At 41.2% G+C, this 23,530-nt stretch overlaps 1 protein-coding gene across 1 annotated transcript in view; it reads left to right on the plus strand.

Moving 5' to 3' along the window:
* GPC3 (glypican 3) overlaps window positions 1-23,530 on the plus strand; it is a 432,499-nt gene that overhangs the window by 345,846 nt on the left and 63,123 nt on the right. Inside the window, exon 7 of the mRNA XM_038748017.1 lies at window positions 13,267-13,423. Coding sequence (XP_038603945.1) covers window positions 13,267-13,423 — 157 coding nt within the window. The remainder of the gene's footprint in view (window positions 1-13,266; window positions 13,424-23,530) is intronic.

Below are 23,530 nucleotides of genomic sequence, written 5' to 3' on the forward strand. Positions count from 1 at the left end.
CTCATACAGGCAGGGCTAGTTAACTGGAAAAAATGAAGATATGGATATAAACGTGCATATCGTGCAAATAAGCAAACATTATTGGCAGATCATATTAAATGTGATTGTAGAATCCTTAAATGTCAAGGTAGGCAGTTTTAACAGTGAGAGCACTGAAGGCTCAAACCCTTTATTTGTATAAGTGGCATGCTTAGTCTGAATAGCTGATACTACCACAAAACTTTAGTGAGGTCTCCATTAGCAAAGGGAAACTGGAGAGTGGAGACTAATATTCAAACAGTTTAGACAAAAACCCCATTTCACTAGACTCAGCTGAATAATGTAGGCTGAAAGCAGAATATGAAATGAAGGGACAAACTGCTAATAATCTGGGAAATTCAGACTATGTAGTTAGATTTTCTGGGTAATCCAAGAGCAGAAACTTGCTTTTATTTTCCTCCCCCTGAAGGTGTTTGATTTTGTGAATGCAGCTGAATTTTTGTGGCCTAAATTATCCCGATTTCTTGTCCTAGGCCCTCCCAGGTTTTACTGTGTAATCTCCACTCTCCTTCAACTTTGTTCTGTGAAGATCTGATTTTAGATGAAAGCAGGTTCTTAATCTAGAATATCTGGAGTACTGCTTCATTTATCCACTTGCCTTGAGTAGTAGTAGGATTACATTTATTGAGTGTCCATTGGGTGCAGTGTACTGTCCTACATGCTTGGGAATATAAAACAACTAAATAATGCATTTCCTGGCCACGAGAAGTTTGCATTCTAATGGGGGAGACAGACATAAACATATATGCATGTAGGGTAATCAAAATATCGTGTACTATACAACTGAATAAATTAATACATAACTGCTGGCGATCATCTTTTGTGTTTATCTTTTAACTGAGCAACAATGATCAACTCTCTTCTTTCTTTTCAGAAGACATCCCTTTTTGGTAGGTTAGTCATAGAATTGAGGACAAAATAAATTAAATCATTGGGGAAGAGTTCTGGGAAATAGCAGCAGCCATGTAAATGCCACTTTAGCCTTGCTTGTCAAAGTCATGGTTTTCTTCAGTCAATCCCAGCAAGTTATGTATTTACTTTCCCTCTTTAAAGAGTGTGTGTTTATACTTTGTTCATGTGTATTTTTACTGGGATTATTTCTGTCATTGTAGTTTTGCAGTGGAAAGAGTGAATTGGCTAGTAAGATGATAAAGATGAATAAATTTAGATTGTTTAAACTTGCACTTTGTTACACACTGCCTTGGTAAGAAGCAGCATGGCTTAATGGATAAGGCATAGGCCTGAGAGGCAGAAGGTCATGGGTTCTAATCCCGGCTCTGATTAGCTTGTATCTATCCCAGTGCTTAGAACAGTGTCTGGCACATAGTAAGCACTTAACAAATACCAAAATTATTATTATTAGTTCATTTATAGTTTCCTGCCTCTTCCAGGAAGAAGGTCAACTGCTATACTAACTGGATCAATCAATCAGTGGTGCTTATCTAAGCACTATACTAAGTGCCTGGGAAAGTATAATACAGCTGAATAGGCAGACGTGTTCCCTATTTACCATCTAGAGGGAGAGACAGACTTTAATATGAATAAGTAAGTCATTTATAATTTGTAATTTAAAGATATCTATATAACTGCTGTGGGGTTGGGGGAAATGCAAATATCAAAAGGTCATATATCCAACATAGACAGTGCAGAAGGGAGAATGAGCCAGGGAAAAGAGGGCGAAATCAGGGAAGCCTCTTGAATAAGGTATGACCTTAGTATTGCTTTGAAAGTGGAAAACAGAATGCAACGTAAATGTAGTTGTTATTTAAAAATGAAATTCTTGTAGTCAATCCACCAATTTTAAATGTTATTACTCAATTTTACTGATGACGTGTATATGTCTGTAATTCTATTTATATATTTTGATGGTGTTGACACCTGTCTACTTGTTTTGTCTGTCTCCCCCTTCTAGACTGTGAGCCTGTTGGGTAGGGACTGTCTCTATTGCTGAATTGTACTTGCCAATCCTGAGACAATTTTGGGTGGCGGGGGGGAGAGAGAGAGAGAGTTGCTCAGAGAATATAAACCTCTTGAGGGAATAAAACAATTCCGTCATCTGCCAAGTGCAATAATGAAATTGTCCTCCTCCCCAACTTAGCTTATGATTTGGCTACTTTTAGTCTGGCAGTTTTCCATGAGGGTGAAAACAGTTGGCAAGGGTGAGTACTTTGCTAAGGGTGGGGCTGTGGATCAAGGAAAAGGAGGAGTGTGGTCCCCACCCGTAGCCCCCCAGGGCATCAGGCTTCACTACCCTGTCCCCTCCTCCCCTCCATCAAGGCCCTTGGCCACCTCCCAGCCCTGGCTCAGGGGAGGCACCTCTACTACAAAGACATCACCTGCCCCCCACCCCCACCCCCGTATGCTGGTTTTGAGTTCCCTGCCTGGCCCAGTGCATTTGGCTCACAACATTTTGATTGATGATGATGATGAGTAAGAACTCATATGCTTCACACTTGTCCCTGACATCTTTCAGCATCTTCCCGTTGCTTCTCTCTAGAAATCTGAATAGGTTAATTCCCAGGATCTAGAAATCTGACTAGGTTAATTCCCAGGACTTGTACTCCTGGGTGAGGTAAGGCAACTGCCCCATTCTGACCGCCTGCCCTTTTAATAATAATTATGGTATTTGTTAAGGGCTTACTATGTGCCAGGCACTGTACTAAGCGCTGGGGTGGATACAAGCAATTTGGGTTGGATACAGTCTCGATCCACATTTTACAGGTGAGGTAACTGAGGCACAGAGAAGTTAAGTGACTTGCCCAACGTCATACATCAAACAAGTGGCAAAACCGGAATTAGAACACATGACCTGACTCCCAGGACAGTGCTCTATTCACTACACCAAAGTTTTCTATGCAGCTCTCTCCATGTATTTGTAAGATTTTCATGTGCCATAGTCCTGTGTGTGGGTGTGGGTGTGTGTATGTATAATGGTATTTTTTAAATGCTTACTATGTGCCAGGTATTGTGCTAAGCAATACCTGGGAAGCAGCATGGCTTAGTGGAGAGAGCGTGAGTTTGGGAGTAAGAGGTCATGGGTTCTAATCCCAGCTCCACCACTTGTCAGCTGTGTGACTTTGGGCAAGTTGCTTAATTTCTCTATGCCTCATTTACCTCCACCTCTTTGAACTCATTCACTCCCATGGCTTCAACTGTCATCTCTATGATGATGACACCCAAATCTACATCTCTGCCCCTGCTCTCTCTCCCTCCCTCCAGGCTCACATCTCCTCCTGCCTTCAGTACATTTCCATCTGGATGTCTGGCCGCCATCTAAAACTCAGCATGTCCAAGACTGATCTCCTTATCTTCCCTCTGTCCTCTCTCTGTCTTTCCTGTCACTGTAGACAGCACTGCCATCTTTCCCATCTCACAAGCCCGCAACCTTGGTGTCATCCTCGACTCAGCTCTCTCATTCACCCCACACATCCAATCCGTCACCAAAACCTGCCATGCTCACCTCCGTAACATCGCCAAGATCCGCCCTTTCCTCTCCATCCAAACCACTACCTTGCTGGTTTAATCTCTCATCCTATCCTGACTGGATTACTGCATCAGCCTCCTCTCTGATCTCCCATCCTCCTGTCTCTTCCCGCTTCAGTCTATACTCCACTCTGCTGCCCGGATTATCTTTGTACAGAAATGCTCTGGGCATGTCACTCCCCTCCTCAAAAATCTCCAGTGTTTGCCTGTCAACCTACGAATTAAGCAAAAACTCCTCACTCTCGGCTTCAAGGCTCTCCATCCATCACCTCGCCCCCTCCTACCTCACCTCCCTTCTCTTCTTCTACAGCCCAGCCTGCACACTCCACTCCTCTGCCCCTATCCTCCGCACTGTGCCTTGTTCTTGCCTGTCCTGCCGTCGACCCCTGGCCCACGTCCTTCCTCTGGCCTGGAATGCCCTCCCTCTACACATCTGCCAATCTAGCGCTCTTCCTCCCTTCAAAGCCCTACTGAAAGCTCACCTCCTCCAAGAGGCCTTCCCAGACTGAACCCCCTTTTTCCTCTCCTCCTCCCCATCCCCCACCTCCCCCCTACCTCCTTCCCCTCCCCCTAGCACCTGTATATATTTGTACAGATTTATTACTCTATTTATTTTACTTGTACATATTTACTACTCTATTTATTTTGTTAATGATGTGCATATAACTATAATTCCATTTACTCTGATGGTTTTGACACCTGTCTACATGTTTTGTTGTCTGTCTCCCCCTTCTAGACTGTGAGCCAGCTTCTCCAAGGTTTATACCTATTTCCTTCATTCTGCCACCAATAGCATTATTATGGGGAGAGGAGAGGTGGGGAAATTCAAGGCCAAACATTTTAATCCCCAAAACAGGCAAAATAAAATTAGCTATTAACTTCTGAGTTGCCCAAGATGAAATAAAATAAGCATCTGTTGAACTTAATCCAAGATCTGGGTTGTACTAACTGCAAATTCAAATTAACCTAATTAGTATTACTTAGATCTTTCCATTTTAGTGGTTAAACTATAGGCATTAATGGCTAAGCTTAAGGTTAACTACCTAGCTTAGCAATATCCTTGAAAATGGTCTCCCAAACTATTACCTTAGGGCAAGGCTCAAATTTCATCAAAAGGTAGAGAATGTCAATAGTCGCATTTCACATTCCTTAATCTATAACTAGGTCACCCCATTCATAATCATTCCATGCACATCAAGTAAAAGGGCAATGAGGCCAAGGTTTACTTAATCGTTATTTGATGACTGAACTACATACTTCTTTCAACCCAAATGTTAGTTGTAAGATTTTTGTAGTCAAGTGTGAAAGCATCTCCTTTTAATAATGATAAATTCTCAGTGCACAAATAATTATTTTGAACATCTTAAATCCTAAACTAATGAAACAATATACTGTCTAGGAAATAACTCTGGTATTTCTTATTTTTAAAAGCATCACTTGTGAATTCTTCAATTTTAGGCTTCACTTCGAAGTCAGCTGATTAATGTCAGAAAAATGTAAGGGTTGAATTATTTGGGGTTTTTTTCGGATTCAGATATTTGCATTTTGAAAAATGCTGTTGGATCTGACTAAATATCAGTATCAGAACATATTTCTGATGTTTCCTTAAAGTGAAGGAGACCAGATTTCTAGAGGCAGGGCAGGGCTAGATTAGTTATATTTATTGAGTGCTTACTGTGTGCAGAGCACTGTACTAAGCACTTGGGAGAGTGCAGTACAAGACTATAACAGACACATGCCCTGCCCATAACGATAGAGAGAGGGAGGGAAGAAGAGAAGGAAAAAGAGAATGAATAAGGGGAAAGGAAGAGAGTAAGTGAGAGAGGAGAAATCCAGCTGTTGTTGCACCCATATTCCCAACTGCTTCTGATAGTAGTATCATTAGTATTAGTACCACTCCTACTAATTTATAGTCTTCAGGTGGTATATTGCAGCAGGGAAATTGTTCTTCTGAAAATCTTCTTTATAGACCCTTTCGCTGGATGAAAAATAAAAATGTGTCAGGAAAGCTAATGTGTTTATCTAACAGCTTACCCAAATTGGGCCAGTCATTAGTCTCCTTGAGGAATAGTAAGCATGCTCTCCAAGACTTTTAAGTTTACCAATCAAGCCCAGAGTGTGATGACATGAATTCTGTGGTTTCCTACTCATATGTTATTTTTAAAGTCAAGAATTTTCATTTCCCAAAAATGTAGCCACAAGATGTGTGCTTGGAATGAATCAGTCTTACATTTAGGCAATAGAAAATTCACTCGCATGATTGTGCAACTCCAGTTTCCTGAAGACAATTGTAATGTCTTGCTTTCTCCTTCCATCTATCTGGGGTGATTCTTTTAAAATAGAGTGAGGTTTTTGGGTAGGTGGGAATGTTTCTTTCCAACCAAAAGGATTAGCTTAGTCTTTACCTTGTGATTTTTTGAAAGTTGGTATCTCCAGGTGTGGCGTGGTTTAGGCCTGATATAAGACTGAAGTCATTGTTCTTCATGCTTGGTTGAAGATTGTTCATTCTTAGTATAATAATCTTCCAGATGAGGCTTTTGGAGCCAGAGTTTAAATCACTTTAGGAAGGCCAAGGACAGAGTGACAACTATGGGCCTGTCAGAATTAAGTTGCCAGTCGGGGCAGAAGGACCCCTTTGAAAAAAACTACTACAAGAATAATCTGCATTTATTTACACTTTACCTGCTCTTCATTCATTCATTCATTCAAAAGTATTTATTGAGCGCTTACTGTGTGCAGAGCACTGTACTAAGCACTGTACTAAGTACAGTTCAGCAACAAATAGAGACGATCCCTGCCCACAACGGGCTCACAGTCTATAAGGGGGGAGACAGACATCAAAACAAGTAAACAGGTATAGTAGCATCATTATAAATGAATAGAATTATAGATATGTACACATCATTAATAAAAATAAATAGAATTATAATTATAAATATGTACATATATGCACAAGTGCTGTGGGGCAGGGGGGTAGAGCAAAGGGAATGGGGAAGGGAGGGTGAACAGAGGAAAAGGGGGGCTTAGGCTGGGAAGGCCTCTTGGAGGAGGTGAGCCTTCAGTAGGCCTTTGAAGTGGGGAATTGTGCTAGTTTGGCAGATTTGAGGAGGGAGGGTATTCCAGGCCAGAGGTAGGATGTGGCCCAGGGGTCAGTGGCAGGACAGGCGAGAATGAGGCACAGTGAGAAGGTTAGTACCAGAGGAGCTGAGTGTGCAGGCTGGAATGAAGAAGGATAGAAGGGAGGTGAGGTAAGAAGGGGCAAGGTGATGGAGAGCTTTGAAGCCAAAAGTGAGCAGTTTTTGCTTGACACAGAGGTTGATAGGCAACCATTCTTTTACTCCTCCTATCCTCTGCTGAAAGCTTTGCTTATGGTTAGGAAAATGGCCAGAAGAAGACTGTGAGCCCGTTGTTAGATAGAGATCGTCTCTATATGTTGCCGACTTGTACTTCCCAAGCGCTTAGTACAGTGCTCTGCACACAGTAAATGCTCAATAAATACGATTGAATGGATGAATGAATGGGGGAGATAAATCAATCACTTAATGGTATTTATTGAGTGCTTACTTTGTGCAGAGCACTGTACTAAACACTTGGGAGGATACAGTACAATAATGTTGGTAAGCACAATCCCGGCCCTCAGGGGGCTTACAGTCTAAAAGGAGAGACAGACATTTAATTACAGGTAAGGAAAGCAACCAAGTGTAAGGATATGTACATAAGTACTGTGAGAGTGGGGTTTTGGAGGAAGCACCCTAAGTGCTTAGTGGAAATGAGTGCATGGGTGAGGCAATAGGGAAGAAAAATAGGATGGGGGGAATGAGAGCTTAATCCAGAAAAGTCCTGGAGGAGATATGATTTTAGTAGGGCTTAGGGAAGATCAGACCTTATTGATGTAACTGTCTAGTGGTTACCTAAAACCTGTAAATAGAGTTTATGGAGGAGGTTGGGATATGTAGAATTAATACTCATAAAGAGGGAGGGGTTGGGAAATGTTTCCTCAACTTTTATGATAATCACAACAGAAGTAGGACTTAGGAGAGATCAGAGCTTGTTGATGTGGCTGTCTAATGGTTACCTAAAGCCTAAACGTAGACTTTATGGAGGAGGTTGGGATAGGTAGAATTAATACTCATAAAGAGGGAGGGGTCAGGAAATGTTTCCTCAACTTCTAAGGTAATCACAGCAGACAGTTCTAGCCAAGAGTGTTGGATCACTCTGCTGTCAGTTTACATCTATTCCTGAAGTCCCATGTTAAAAACACTATTGGGTCAGTTGTTTGACTAGGATGGGTGATCACTGTCTATCTTCCTGCTGGATTGTAAGGTCCTTGAGATTAGAAATCATGTCTGCCTACTCTCTTGTACTCTCTCAAGCACTAAGTACAGTGCTTTGCACACATACATTCAATGAAAGGTATCAATTGAGTGATTGACAAGCGGATGACCACTGTAGGTTGTGTAAGGGGTTCTTGGTTTTGTACCAAAACTAGGATATCAGCAAGGAGTGAAAGTCTCATGTGGCAGTAAAAGGTAATGGATGCCAAGACTGAGAAGACAACTAGAAAGAGAGTGAAACTGTGTTTACTCCACGTGACCAAAGTTTTTGTTTTATTTCCTGTTTGGGAGCAAATTTGGGTTCAAGCAGAGTTATCTAGAAATGATCCTTTTCTGTCTGTCCCTCCAAGGATTTTTTAGTAGCATCTATCAAATCCATGTGAATAAAAAAAAACTAGAAATGCCTACTTCCTATTTGGGGGTGGCCTCTGTACCTTGCACCTTCGTCCTCCAATTTGACAGTTGTTGAGTTGGATAATTCTCTCAACCATAAAATAAGCACTGACTAGTGCTCCAAAGCCTTAAAGAAATCAGGCAGTGGGCTTAATAAAAATTGGGCAGACATCTAAAATAAATTAAATGCATACTCTAGTTTTTTCCACTTCATTTTGTGCTTCTCCTGGGAATTTTGGTGGGGATATTTTTTTTTAAATAATATCCAAATCTGTCCTAAATCAAGAGTTGTTTATGCTCTAGTTTTTCTCAGTTTGATGATGGCCCCCAAAGTCTAGATTTGGTGAGACATAGGTCTTCTCTAGCACCCCTTGGTCATTCCATCCCAATGCCACTTGGGGCCCAAGAGTTCTTTAAAACTGTTCTTCTCTCAGCACTCTTCACCAATTCACAGCCACTTAAAAAGAAGAAGAAGAAGTAGTAGTAGTAGTAGCAGTAGTAGTACTACTACCACTAGTAGTAGTAGTAGTAGTAGTAGTAGTAGTAGTAATGATAATTATTGAGTGCCTACTGGCTGTGTTACATTGAACTTAACATTAAAAGAGAGAGGTCCTGCCAGTTGTGTACTACAATTGTACACACTTCAATGTATTCCCGAGAGTGTGATCGCTCTGGGAAAGAATTGGACAAAAAGGAACTCCAGAAAGCTGGAATCCACTTTTGGGTGGTGGGCAGCTTATTCAGATGTCATAGGATGGTTTCCAACACCAGAACATCTCTGCCCACTGCAACATGAACTATGCCGAAACTGCTTTATGTCTAGGCACTTTAATTTAGATTTGGAATTTGTTTTTGAACACTTCTCTGCACAAATGTTCTTTGTGGCAAATATAGCTGTATTTAGGAGGGAAGGAGAAGAAAAGGAGGAGAGTGGGTTGTGCCTTTGAGGCAACAGTGGAAGCAAGGCCCAGATGGAAGCGTGTTTGGGTGTGGGTGGTAGCATTCTCTGAATTGCCATATGGAAGTGCAGCCTCTCTTAGGTACCCAGGCTTCTAATTGGTAAACATTCCTGTGAATATTTATTTTGAGCTGCCATTATCTTGCCGTGACCATCAAGGAGTCTTCCTTTAAGGTGACACACAAACTTCACCCCAAGTTCCACATCTCTGGCAGGTAGCCAGGGAGTGAAGTTTGCTCTTTCTCCATTAGTCATTGAAAATATGGCCACCTCCTAAATGGTTCTTGAAAGAAGCTTGTGGAACACATATTCCACTATTTATTTATTCCAGCCTTATAGAGTTTGGCTCTGGCTTCAGCTCACATACAGCTAAAACTTTTCCCAATTAGTTGTGGCTAGTGGACGGTGTATTTGTTAAAAGGAAGCACGTACATGAGGCTGATATCAGATGCAGTATTACTTATAGATGTGTACAACATGTAAATAACAATAACATTAAAAAGTTGAATCGATTCAATTCAAAACATTTGTTTTCCATTAGGCTCTGCTACTCTAGTACAAACAGTAAAGCGTGTGTTTACATTGCTGGGGACATGTAAAACCAGATCCTGAAAACATTCCTCTGAGGTTGTATAAACCTGAACATCCAAATATTTCAAAAATGGTTTTGTAAGCAGAGCTTAATGGATTGAAACTGTAACCTAGATTCCAGATATTAAAAATGCTTCAGTAAGAGGCACACACATAGGCAAAATAGATGAAACCGGCTAAAACTTTAAAATATGTAATAAACTCCCATCTTGCAGTGTCTACTTGGTTAGTTAACTTTTTTTAAGTAGATTAAATTAAAGAGTGACTGTAGCTGTGGCACAGCAGTAATGGAATTTTTCCCTATATGTTTAACCAGCTGCCTAAAACTTTCAAAACAAATGTGTTTATGATGAGGGAGAGAGTTTGGTTATTGAAGACATAGTAAATGGCAAGACTGGGGAAAATCAGCCAGAGTCGGCCAGGCAATATGAGAGTTCCCCTTTTTTATCCACTGTTAAAAAGGCAGGATAAAGACTCTCCTGACACATATTTAATGACTGCTTTAAGGGAAGTGTGATTTTAATTATGAGTGCCAGATCACATCCATATGAGTTATGGTGCAAATAGGCATTTTTTTTCCATTTAAAACATTTGTGAATATTGCAGTGAGTGTGATTTCTGAAGATGCATGATTTATACCATATCCACTTGTCGTGCTTTCTTCTTGCAAGACAATCATTTTGAAAATTTGAAGTTTGTCCTTTGATCTTTGACCTTCAGTAGGAAAATTCAGGCATCATTGTCAGTTTTAGTGAGTGCATTTTGGGTGCAGAATACTAGGCTATGCCTGAAAACATACATTAAAGCTAAAACCAATGTCCTCCCTCAAATGGTAGCATTTAAGTGTTCCACATTTTTATGGCATCTGTTAGATGCTTACTATGTGTCAGGCACTGTACTAAGTGCTGAGGTAGATACAAGCTAATCAGAATTGACACAGTCTATTCTGTATCCGTGCCTCACATGGGGTTCACAGTCTTAATCCCCATTTTATGGATGAAGTAACTAAGGCACAGGGAAGTTGTGACTTGTCCAAGATCACACAGCAGACAAGTGACAGAGCCAGGATTAGAACCCAGGTTTTCTGACTCTCAGGTCAGTGCTCTTTCCACTAGACCATGCTGCTTTTCACTATATGACAAAACACTGTGTAAAGCACTGGGATTGGTACAGAATAATCAGAATAGACATAATCAGTGACCCCTGGAGGAGTTTACAATCTAACTGAGGAGACAGGCAGGCACATATTGCAAACATGCACTAAGAACAAGAGTAAGAGCACAGATATTCATAATAAATCAATCAAAATATACACATAAAACAAAAAGATATATGCAGCAGTGCTGAGGTGGCTGAAGAAGTGACAAGAGTAGGGAGGTTGGGTTTGGTTAGTTAGGGAATGCCTGACAAAGTTGAAAAGGTTGTTTTGCTAGATAACACTGCCCAAATAGCACTGGAGCATTCTTATATTAATTGTGATTTTTGGGTGCATATTGAGAAATTAAGAAATAAAATAATTCTTCCCCACAAATGTATCTGTATTTTTCCTAATAATTTTTCACATTTGTATTAGCCTCTAAGATACCAAAATTACGTAGAAAATTGCCCTCTGAAACTCAGAGCATCCTAGTATTATGAATCTGGATTTTTTTCTGTGACAGCAGAGGATGACCCCATGTTTAAAGGTGAAGGAAAAAAATAAGATTCTAAATGCTGCAATTTTTCAGTGTCACCCCCTTTTTGAATGCAGAGGCCCTGTTTAAGTTAACTTGAGAGGAGGGAATTCTAAAAGCAGAAGGTACTCACATCTCAGAAAGTAATACGTCAGGCAGAAACGAAATGGTAAACCTGAACAGCGGAGCAAAGTTGTTTGGTGTAACTGTGTCTGGTTAAGTGTTTAATTATGTTTTGACTTGCTGGGAAGACGTGAACCTGTGTGTGGGTATGTCCTTATAAGACCTCTGTTTCTCCTCTGTGTGCTGTGCATTTGCTGGGTTGGCAGGTTCTATGCATTTAACCACTTCAGTCCTTTCTGAAAGGATTCTTTTTTTAAGGGTTTGGAACTGAATCAGTTTCCTCCTCATCATTTTCAGGGAAAAAGCTAGGCCCCCATCCACTAATTAACAGTATTTATTGAGTGCTTGTGTGCAGAGCACTGTACTGTGTGGACTAAGCCCTGGCCGAGCATCCTTCCTGAAGTTGAATGGCCTCCTTCTGAGCACTGCTCACACACTCTCTTCCATTAAAGGCCAAGTTTCCTTGCTTACTAGCACATGGTCATTGACACATCTGAAGAATGGAAAAGGACCCTCCCTTCCTCCTACCCCGGCCCCCCTCCAAAAAAAAAACAATCCGGATATGCAATTTATTCCATCTGAAGGTGGCTCAGTGTGGCCACAAGTTAATCCCTGATTGCCTCAGATAACAAAGGGCAAAGGGCAGATGGCTCAAAAAACGTGGCTGAATGTGGATACATCTCGGTTTTAGAAGGTAGAAAAAGGGTCCTTTGAAAATGTATCCCTGAAGGGCATTTCAGGCTGTTGATAAAAAACAGCTAGTACTAAAACATTAGCTGTCTTTGTGAGAAATGCCCTTATGTTCTTTCTGGGGCACAGTGGGTCTTCAGTGTAGAAGGTATTGTGTGAGGAGTGAGAGATAAAAATGTCAACTATTGTGAATTGTAAGTGGCTGATTTAGGTTCTGCCCCAGATTCCAAGCTGCATAAAGATCGCAGCGCCCCTCTGACAACTCACACCAGACATACTTTTTCTGCCCCTCATTGTTGCCCATAAGACTTTTTCAAAATAGTAACTGTAACTTTAAAAATAGTCAGTTTCTCGTTCTTCAGTTTGTTTTGATATTGCAAGATGACTAGGTTTGTGTGTAGTATATAAAAAATTTTTAAAATAAATGCTCAGCATTTAAAAAAATGCTCAGTCTGTGAAATAAAGTAGTCCTCGAGATGGGAGTAATATAAGAACTACCTGGCAAATCATCTGGGTTCCCTACCCCCATTCCCCCACAAATGTTCTAGAATTCAAGGAGCTTTGTGTCTGTGAAGGGAAAATGGTCTTTCCAAGGCAGACCACATTGTTTTAGCCTGTCATGTCCAAAAAACAGCTTAAATGTTTTTTCTATAGGTTATTTTCCTTTCATGAAATTTATCTTTTTCTCCTTCTCCCTGTTAATATGGGTTGCCAGTGCCACCTACCAAACATTAAAGGCATATTGTCATCCCACTTACTCTGTTCCAAACAAGCAGTTGGACTTTTGTGGACCATTAAACTTCCCTACCAGTTGACTTGGCACCATTCAACCTGAATCTAAGCAGAAGGCATAAATAAATGTCTTACATGATGGTAGATATAAATACTGGGTCATTTTTGAAAGGCTTACTTGAGAGTCAAGTATGCACTACACTCTGAAGGCATGGAGGAAGCCTCATCGTGTGGTGTTGTTTTCTTTCAGCTCCTAAGAGGCATGTCGATTCCAAGACGTAAAACTTCAAATAGAAACCTAGATGAAGAAGAGACTCAAAGTGGAGATTGTGATGATGAAGATGACTGCGACGGAGCTTCGGGAGACGGAGGGTTAAGAGTTAAGAATCAGCTGCGGTTCTTAGCAGGTAACAAAAGAAACTGTTTTAGATTTAAGTTGGTTCTAGCAATATCCATCTAGGACTAAAGAATAAGGGAATCACCACTGATGGAGAACACCCAATTGAGGTTAGCAGCAGTAATAATAATTACTTGTATAAGCACTTAATAAAGTGCTTACTGTGTGCGGAGTCTTGTACTAGGTGCTGGGAGACAGTATACAGTGGTGAATTAGACATGGTACCTGTCCTTCTGGGGACTAAGAATCTAAATGAAGGAATAGGCCTTAGGTAGCCATAGAAACGTTAAACTTTCATTGCCCATTTGTGCTACATTTGATAGGTAATACAAATCTGAGGTAACTTGGGGATAATATCTTCTGAGAGACTCATAATTTCCTGGCCATCTCAATCTTGTGTTCTCCCTTTTATAAAGTTAGGAGAAAGATAAGCTATAGTTTTGAAGTGTGAGATTCTGATAAGCTACATTTGTGAAACTGGAGTATCAGTGACTGGGAGCTTAACTTGGTTTTTGTGTTTAGATTAATTTCTTTTTGCTTTTGAACTAGTTCTTTGATTCTTATTTTGCAAGCAACCTTATACAGCCAGGATGGTTGAAATCGTAGCAAATCTGCCTGTCACTTTTGCATGCAGCACAGGAATCCCAGGCTCTTAAGGGTTTTAGCTTCAGTCAAGTAACTGTAAATAACATCTTTTAAATTGCACCATTCTCCGTGGAAGAAGGATTGGGAAAAGTTTTACTATTGCTTAAAATTATAGACAGTTTCATTCTTTATTCCATGTGTGCTTTATAAAAAAAAGAGCTTCGTAAATGAAATTTAGAAACAGCTCTAAAATTCTCATGGAATTATATGAAAAAATATGTGCACATGGAGAAAAATGAGAAGCAGCGTGACCTAGCTTGGGCCTGGGAGTCAGAGGTCCTGAGTTCTAATCCTGACTGTGCCACTCAGTTGCTGTGTAACGCCTGTGCCTCAGTTACCTGATCTGCAAAATGGGGATTCAATCCTGTTCTCCTTCCCACTTAGATTGTGAGCCCCATGTGGAACCTGATTACCTTATCTAGACTAAGTAGGAGGGAGAACAGGTATTGAATCCCCATTTTACAGTTGAGAAAACTGAGGCCCAGAGAAGTGGTTGAAGCCAGGATTAGAACCCAAGTGCTCTGACTCCCAGGCCTGGACTCTTTCCACTAGGTCATGCTGCGTCTCAGGTATAATCTGATATAAGATCATCAGTTCAGTCACAGACCTTGTCTGACGCAGACTTAGGGAGAGCAAACGTCTGATCTCCATTTTACAGATGAGGAAACTGAAGCCCAGAGAAATGAAGTAACTTGCCAAAATTACCCAGCAGTGCTGAGACTTTGAATCTCCTGACTCATAGTCCCACACTCTTTCCACTAGGCCATACTTGGTCCAACCAGAGGACTTTTACATCCAGTTGTTCTGCTGTGTTATATAAAATATATAAGGAAAGTCAGGCCTCTTTGATCTCAGAAGTGTTATAAATTTTATCTCACCCTCCATTGGAGTTGCCTGAGGTGTGGTATCTGTGGAATCAGTTACAGGATACTAGTATTATTATCCTCATTACCGTCTCTGCTCTTAGTTTCATCCAGAGGCCGTTTGCTTCATCATCTCCCCTGACAGCCAGCACAAAGAAATTATCTTTTCTTGGGCTACCTAATGGTAGTAAAGGCATTTTTTGTGCACCCATGGGTGCCCTGCACTGAGCATTTGGGAATCAGGCATTCAGTGATATTTATTGAGCGCTTACTGTGTGCTGAGCACATTACTCAGCACTTGGGAGACCACTGTACAGTACAGTTGGTAGATATGATCCCCACCCTCAAAGAGATTACAATCTAGTGGAAAGTACAGCAGAATCATGAGACATGTTCCCTTTCTTGCAGTGTCTGGCGTTTTCAAGTCTACCTCTTGGTTTCATGTTAATTTCAAAATGTCTGTTCAAAATAATCAAGCCCACTTCCAGATTTCCATAACAAAAGCTTAATATAGCTGCTGCTGCTGTCTCCAAGCTGTCCACAGCTTGTTCGGGGTTGTTTTTCATGGTGTCTTTAAAATGATTCTTCTTTTCTTCTTGTTTCTGGTCCCCAGCTTCCGTAAGACGGAAAGCTGTGCTGGGTATCTTGCTATCTTGCATTCTCCTCACATGCCCCTCCTAGTGGAGTTGTGTGTTTCAAAGGGTAACTCTTTGAGGAAGAACTGAGGGAAAGCACAAAAAAAAATACCTCCAGCCATCTCAGGTCTGTCACTTCCTTTTCCCTCTAAAACCCATACAAAGCTGTGACTTGCTTGTATTTTTTCAGTAATGCCTCAGCTGAGTTGGACAGGAGTCTTTGGGATTTTATATTAGTTGAAGTTCCCTAGTTTCAACTTGATGCACTCTGTGTGCCTGTACTCTCCTCAGTTGATGAATCGTTCAGGCTGAAATCAAAGAATGATGCTTTAGCCGAACATTTGTATTTTCCTCAGTCATTTTCAGTGTCCGCAATATGCCCAGCGCTTGACTGTGAACTCGGAATCAGTGTAGTACGTGCACCCTGATAAATACACAAACAGCAAGATCAATAAAAGGGATTTGCCATTTAGTCAGACTTCAGTGTTTTCTCTGTCCCGAAGTCTCAGTAAAATGGATGGTATGTCCATGAGGACCAAAGTCAGGCAGCTGGAAAGACTATTTCCTCAGAAGAGATATTTCTAGGTCCCAGCAGGTTTTTCTTTTCTTGAATGGTTAAGATAAAGAAGTAAGGGGCCAGAGGTATAAAAGGAGGAGTGAGCCCTAATAAAAGAAAGAGGACTTTATCAGAATCTGATATTCAGTGGGAAGTGCCACTTCGAGACAATAACCAATGGAAATTCTTTCTAGAAGTGGCTCTCCCAGGCTCTCAGATCCCAGGGCTATTTGGGTTTGGGAAAGAAGGACCTGAAATATAAACCATTTCCTGGTGTGGGATATGGTGAAATCCATTATCTCATCTGGTACTGTTTATTGGGTTTCTTTTTCCGGTTTTTTGTTCCAGTCCTGGCCCACTCCTCAAAAGGGGGCTTAAACCCCAATAAATATATTTGACCCAACCATCAGTAAGATAAGTGTTTGTGTTTTGCCAACAAAGCTCTGTGCTGGGCGCCACTGGCCACGACCATTAATAGCTAACAGCTGTTACCTCTTCTCTCTCCATACCAGATGTCATCCTGAACAGTTGTTTTAAAATCAAGAGACAAAACAAAAAAATAATAATTAGAAATATGTTAAATATGCTGGTTTTGATTTATCTTCACTTACTTAAAGTATAACCTTGATTTCCTATTTATAATAACCCTGTAAGTGTAGGAGAGTCAATGTAAACTTTAATGATTTAAACATAGTTGTAAACTGTCGAGTCAAGAGTTTTTAAGTGACTGTAAACATATGTTAGTGAGCAGTATATGCCAATAAATTCATGATTATGTTGCCCCAGTGAAAAGAAAAAAAGGTGAAAGACCTGTGTGATGGATCTTTTATTGTTACATCTGTGAAATATTAAGCATTTTTTTAGGAAAGATAATGTTTACAGCAGAAGAGTAAGTGGAAAGCCTCTAGATGAGTGAAAGTTACTTTTTTAAAGGAAAGTGTTTCAGCCTGTAGTGTATGTAGGCCGAGTTCAAAATGTATTTATATGTCTATATTTGTTTAAACTGCTCTGATGATGAGTATAGTTTTAGAGTAAACCTTACCCAAATTGTGAGGTTAAAAAGTATTTTCCCCAGTTTGCAATGCCACCTCTTCTTCAGTCTCGCTCTGGTGAAATGAATCACCTGTGTTCATTCCCTCTGCCGAAGGGAAACTAGCTAATATTCTGAAATGCCAACCACTAATTAACTCACTTCTGGAATTCTCAGTCAGGACCTCTGAGTACAACTCACATAGCCTGCAGCCAGGAAGCATGAAAACAAAACATCAGTGGGGAATGCAGTCAGGGTAAGACTAAAGTGTCACATGGGTTGATGGTATTCAAAGAGTACCTTCATGTACTGCCTCCACAAAAAACACTGTTTCCTACCAGGATGCACCAAAGCAGCAGGGCATTCCCACTCAAACTCTGGTTTTCTCCAAACTCCTTCAGGAATGGGACAGGCCAAACTGTGGATTGGCTGGTGACACTGTATGTCAATCAGCATGAACTCACCAGTTACACAATTAGCCACTTAACACACCTTTTCATCCCACCTAATGGTATGGGGGACTAGCTTCTTCTCTTGTGAGCCCAGCGGAGCCCAGCACGCAACCCCAAGTCACCAAATCCGAGACTGAAACCTCCCCTTGTAAGGGGCAGGGTTAAGTTCTTATATTTTATGCTTAGAAAATAAAGACACTAAGCACCTGACCTTTTTCCCACAAATTCTGCATCTCCTACTTTGCACGTAGGGAACTTTGGGGTGAAACTTCCTAGGATCCCATCTTAGTTTTGGAAGCTCATTGAGTAGAATGCCAGAGCTGAGAGGATGGCTGCGAAGCCATCTGGTCCAGCCCTCAGCCTCCAGGCAGGGGAGTGATCAAATCATCTAGAACAGCTTGTTGTCTTCTCTTTTTAAAAACCTTTTCCTGAATGTGAACCCCATTCCCTTCCTCAGGAGCATGTTCCAGGGTTTAAACCTGAATCAGGGAAAATCTTCTCTGTGTCCATTCTCTGCTCTGCACACAGTAAGCACTCAATAAATATGATTGAGTGAATGAATTTCCTCCTACAAACTAAACAACCCCAAATCCTTTCATCATCATCAACATCATCATCGACATCATCATCAATGACAAGTATTTATTAAGCACGTCATGACTACCTGACACTGTAGGGAGCTGTTAGAGAAGTTACAAAAGTAATTTGGCTGTGGCCTCTGACGTCAAGGAGAGTCCAATCTAATGATTGACAAATAGGGATTCAGATTTATAGACGTTTATAAAATGCATGAGTTTGCAAGACCTTTGGGAGTGAGGTTTCATTTGGAAAGATATTTTGGAGGAAATGGGCTTGGAGCATGTTTTGAAGGTAGGAAGGCTACTATTTGGCCCCCTAGCTTGTAAATTCCTTATGGGTTGGGATCAAGTCTACCAACTCTATTGTAGATACTATCCCAAGTGCTTAGGACACTACTATGTACATAGTAAGCACTAGATAAATACCATTGCTTGATTTGATTGGGTGTTTCCAGTTGAGTTCCAAGACCTTAATGACTAAGTGACACAGTAAAAGTATTGATTTCAGTATTCTCCAGTCATTCAAAAGCTTGCATCCTATTTATCAGGGATCATTTGGTCAGTAGTACTTATTAACTACTGTGTCTTGAGCACTGTATTCATTCATTCATTCATTCATTTGCATTTATTGAGCGCTTACTGTGTGCAGAGCACTGTACTAAGTGCTTGGAAGCTGATTGAAGTCAGCAGTTGCTGATTGAAGTCAGCAACATATAGAGACGATCCCTACCCAACAGCAGGCTTACAGTCTAGAAGGGGGAGACAGACAACAAAGTGAGTAGACAGGTGTTAATACCATCAGAATAAATAGAATTATAGCTATAGACACATCATTAATAAAATAGAGTAATAAATATGTATGAATAAAATAAATAGAGTAATAAATATATATAAATATATACACACTGTACTAAGCACTTGGGAAAGGTCAAGAGACAAAAGACAGATTCCTTGCCCTCAGGGTATTCCCATTCCAATGGAAGAGAGTGGCAGCCTCAAATTATTTTCAGATAAGCAGAAAGAAGAACTAGTAGGTTAAAACTAGTGGGAGTTTGATTGGATGAAATAGGTGAATAAACAAGTAGTGCATGTTCTAGAATCTACTTCTTTAATTGCTTTAATTTACTATGTAGATTAAAACAATTTTGAGATAACAGAAATAGCTCTGGAGTGAACACCTTAAATTGCTCTCTGTTTGGGGGTAATGATTGTTCAGGTCCCTTAAGCAAGGTCTTCCCTGATGAGGCGGATCCCTTATTCACTCAGAAAATAGAGTGAACCAGTTTTTTCCACTCTCCAACTTGCCTGTAAAATGGATGGAACAGTTATCTGCTGCTCTAGTAAGGTGTTATAGGAATCTTATTACTTAAGGTAAGTGCTTACTACAGTGCTAAGCGCTTAGTACAGTGCTCTGCACACAGTAAGCGCTTAATAAATACGATTGATTGAATGAATGAATAAGGTAGTTGCATAGAACTTTTTCCATTCCTGATATAATTAGTTGTAAAATAGTTTTTAGACTTCCTTAAAAAAAAGATAGAAAAGAAATAGAACACTACAAGCTTCATTCTATTGTCGGTATTTCCAATTTATAACATCACCCAAAATAGAGAGCCGTAGATCAATATTTTAATTGAGTGATAATGGTACTATCATGCTGTTTTATAAAGCATTAACACTGTTTTAAAGTGGATAAACTATCAGGCTAAAGGCCAAATAGATTATCCTGACAAAAGAACTGATGTATTGCCAGTTACAACAATGCAGGGAGGTTGTTATCCCAGCCACTTGATAAGGTGGCTTCCTAGCAGAAGAACATAAGTGTCTCTCCTGCTTCCTTAGACCTCGCCTATTCTTCCCCTCTTTTCTTCCATCTTCTCTTGTCCCCTTCTCCTTTCCACTCTCTGGCTCCTGCCCCTTTCATCCACCTCCCCCAACAATTGCCATTTGGGGACTATCTAATCGAAACAGAGAACATATCCAAGCACTCAGTGAGACTAGGTGGAGACAGCATCTACTATTCATTTATTCACTCATTCATTCATTTAATCGTATTTATTGAGCGCTTATTGTGTGTAAGAGCTCGGGAAGTACAAATTGGCAACATATAGAGACGGTCCCTACCGAACAACGGGTTCACAGTCTAGAATGGGGAGGCAGACAACAAAGCAAAACAAGTGGACAGGTGTCAATACTATCAGAGTAAATAGAATTATAGCTATATACATATTAATAAAATATAGTACATATGTATAAATGAAATAGAGTAATGAATATGTAGAAATATATACAAGTGCTGTGGGCAGGAGAAGAAGGTAGGGCAGAGGGAGGGAGGGGACGATGGGGAGGGGAGAAGGAGGAGGGGAGGAAAAAGTGGCGGGGGGGTTCTCAGTCTGGGAACTAGTTTGGCAGATGTGCAGAGGGAGGGCATTCCAGGCCAGAGGAAGGACATGGGCCAGGGGTCAATGGTGTGACAGGCAAGAATGAGGCACAGAGAGGAGGTTAGTGGCAGAGGAGTGGAGGGTGCGGGCTGGGCTGTAGAATGAGAGAAGGGAGGCGGGGAGGAGGGGGCGTGGTGATGGAGAGCCTTGAAGCTGAGAGGAGGAGTTTTTGCTTGATTCGAAGATTGACAGGCAACCACTGGATATTTTTGAGGGGTTTAGTGACATGCCCAGAGCGTTTCTGTACAAAGATAATCCAGGCAGCAGAGTGAAGTATAGACTGAAGTGGGGAGAGACAGGAGGATGGGTGATCAGAAAGGAGGCTGATGCGGTAATCCAGTTGGGATAGGATGAGAGATTGAACCAGCAAGGTAGTGTTTTGGATAGAGAGGAAAGGGCGGATCTTGGCAATGTTGTGGAGGTGAGACTGTCAGGTTTTGGTGACTGATTGGATGTGTGGGGTGAATGAGTGAGCGGGGTCGAGGATGACACCAAGGCTGTGGGCTTGTGAGACCGGAAGAATGGTAGTGCCGTCTACAGTGACAGGAAAGTCAGGGAGAGGACAGGGTTTGGGAGGGAAGACAAGGAGCTCAGTCTTGGACATATTGAGTTTTCGATGGCAGGCAGACATCCAGATGGAGATGTCCTGAAGGCAGGAGGAGCCTGGAGGGAGGGAGAGAGAACAGGGGTGGAGATGTAGATTTGGGTGTCATCAGCGTAGAGATGATAGCTGAAGTTGTGGGAGCGAATGAGTTCACCAAGGGAGTGAGTATAGATAGAGAACAGAAGGGGACCAAGAACTGACCCTCAAGGAACCCCTACAGTAAGGGGATGGGAGGGGGAGGAGGAGCCCATGAAGGAGACTGAGAATGAACAGCCACAGAGATAAGAGGAGAACCAGGAGCGGACGGAGTCTTTGAAGCCAAGGTTGGATAGCGTGTTGAGGGGAAGGGGGTGGTCCATAGTGTCAAAGGCAGCTGAGAAGTCGAGGAGGATTAGGATAGAGTAGGAGCCATTGGATTTGGCAAGAAGGAGGTCATTGGTGACCTTTGAGAGGGCAGTTTCAGTGGAGTGTCGGGGACGGAAGCCATGTTGGAGGGGGTCTAGGAGAGAGTTGGAGTTGAGGAATTGGAGGCCGCGAGTATAGATGCCCTGTTCTAGGATTTTGGAAAGAAAGGGTAGGAGTGGGATAGGGTGATACCTAGAAGGGATAGTAGGGTCAAAAGAGGATTTTTTTATGATGGGGGAGATGTGGGCATGTTTGAAGGCAGAGGGGAAGGAACCAGTGGAGAGTGAGCGGTTAAAGATGGAAGTTAACTAGGGGAGGAGGGAAGGGGCGAGAGTTTTCATAAGATGAGAGGGAATGGGGTCCAAAGCATAAGTGGTTGGGGTGGATCTACTATATATGCATATATGGAGTTTTATATATAGGAAGATTATTATTATTGTTATCATTGTATTTTTAAGTGCCTACTATGTGTCAAGCACTATTCTAAGTGCTCAGGTAGATAAGAATTATTCAGGTTGGACACAGCCCCTTTCCCACATGGGGCTCACAATTCTATGTAAGATTTAGTTGGTGAGGATTATTTCATTTTAAATCTTGCTCAAGAAAATAAGGGTTCACATATACAATTCAATATGTCATGAATGTAACTATATATAATGGTCCTTCATATTCATAGAGGATACCTTTGGTGCATGGGAGTGCATGTGTTACCGACAAGGTCAGTGCAAGATCGACCCACAGTCTTGGCCACATTGGGCATACAAAAATGTTGTCCTGTTGAACGTAATGTTTGTAGCACCTAGCACTCTTTTCTCTTTTGCCTTCGTGTCTCTTTCCGTATGAAGCTTTTACTCAGAGAGCCACTTCTTTTTAGAAGGCTGTATGCCAGGCAGATTTATCATGCATTCATTCAATCGTATTTATTGAGCACTTACTGTGTGCAAAGCACTACACTAAGCACTTGGGAGAGTACAACACAACAACAAACGGACACATTCCTTGCCCACAATGAGCCCGCATGGTCTAGTTGCTATCGTCAGCAATTGACTCCCAGTTTTCAGCTGGAATTCAGTATTGTCTAACCCTTTGTTTTACTGTATCCTTAAAATGCTTCCTCCGCCCTCCTTTGCTCTTGGTTTGCCAGTGGCAGCTGTTTAGGTATTCCACTGTTACTCGTTCTCCTCACATTTCCCACCCAGCGTAACTCTGTTGGACATGCACGAAGCTTAGATGCTTCCACAACTTCATTGTTTGTGGTCCAGGTCTTACAGCTGTACAGCATTTTGGACAACACTGCAACTCTGTAGACCTTTAGTTTGGTCTGGAGCTTGATGTCATGGTGCTGCCAAACTCTGTATAAACAGTCTCCCAAAGGAAAAGGAGAGTAAACCCCACCACATTAATTAATCATGCTCTTTCTTAATTTAGTAGATGGCCTGTTAAAACAGTTGTTAAATCAGTATAGCCCAGTTTGGATTTTTGCATTCCAACGTCCTTCTGGTGATAGTCCATTAGTAGCTTTCCCTTTTTCAGTTTTCTGTACTATCATAAGCAAAAGAAATTTGTCCAACTCTCCTACTCTGTAAACTGGATTTAGGGTTCATTTCTACAGAGTTCACGTTTCCTGAATTTTCATGGAAATGGCAAGATATTTCTGTTTAACAAAAGATTTATCTAAAACACACTTTCAGCGTTGAAAGGAAAATTTTGAAATTTTAAAGAATGTCTTCAAAGTCTTTCCCTTAGATCCCGTATTTTTGGACCAATACAAGTGTTAATCTCAGTCAATAATATTCTGAGCAATGTTTAAACTAAATTGAAGATTGCCTGCAAAAAAATGAAATTCAGATATACCAATGGGACAAGTTTATTATCTAAAAAAAATTAGGACAGAACCTTTCTCATCCA

The sequence above is a fragment of the Tachyglossus aculeatus genome, chromosome 6 (genome assembly GCF_015852505.1).
Source record: "Tachyglossus aculeatus isolate mTacAcu1 chromosome 6, mTacAcu1.pri, whole genome shotgun sequence".
Lineage (NCBI taxonomy): Eukaryota > Metazoa > Chordata > Mammalia > Monotremata > Tachyglossidae > Tachyglossus > Tachyglossus aculeatus.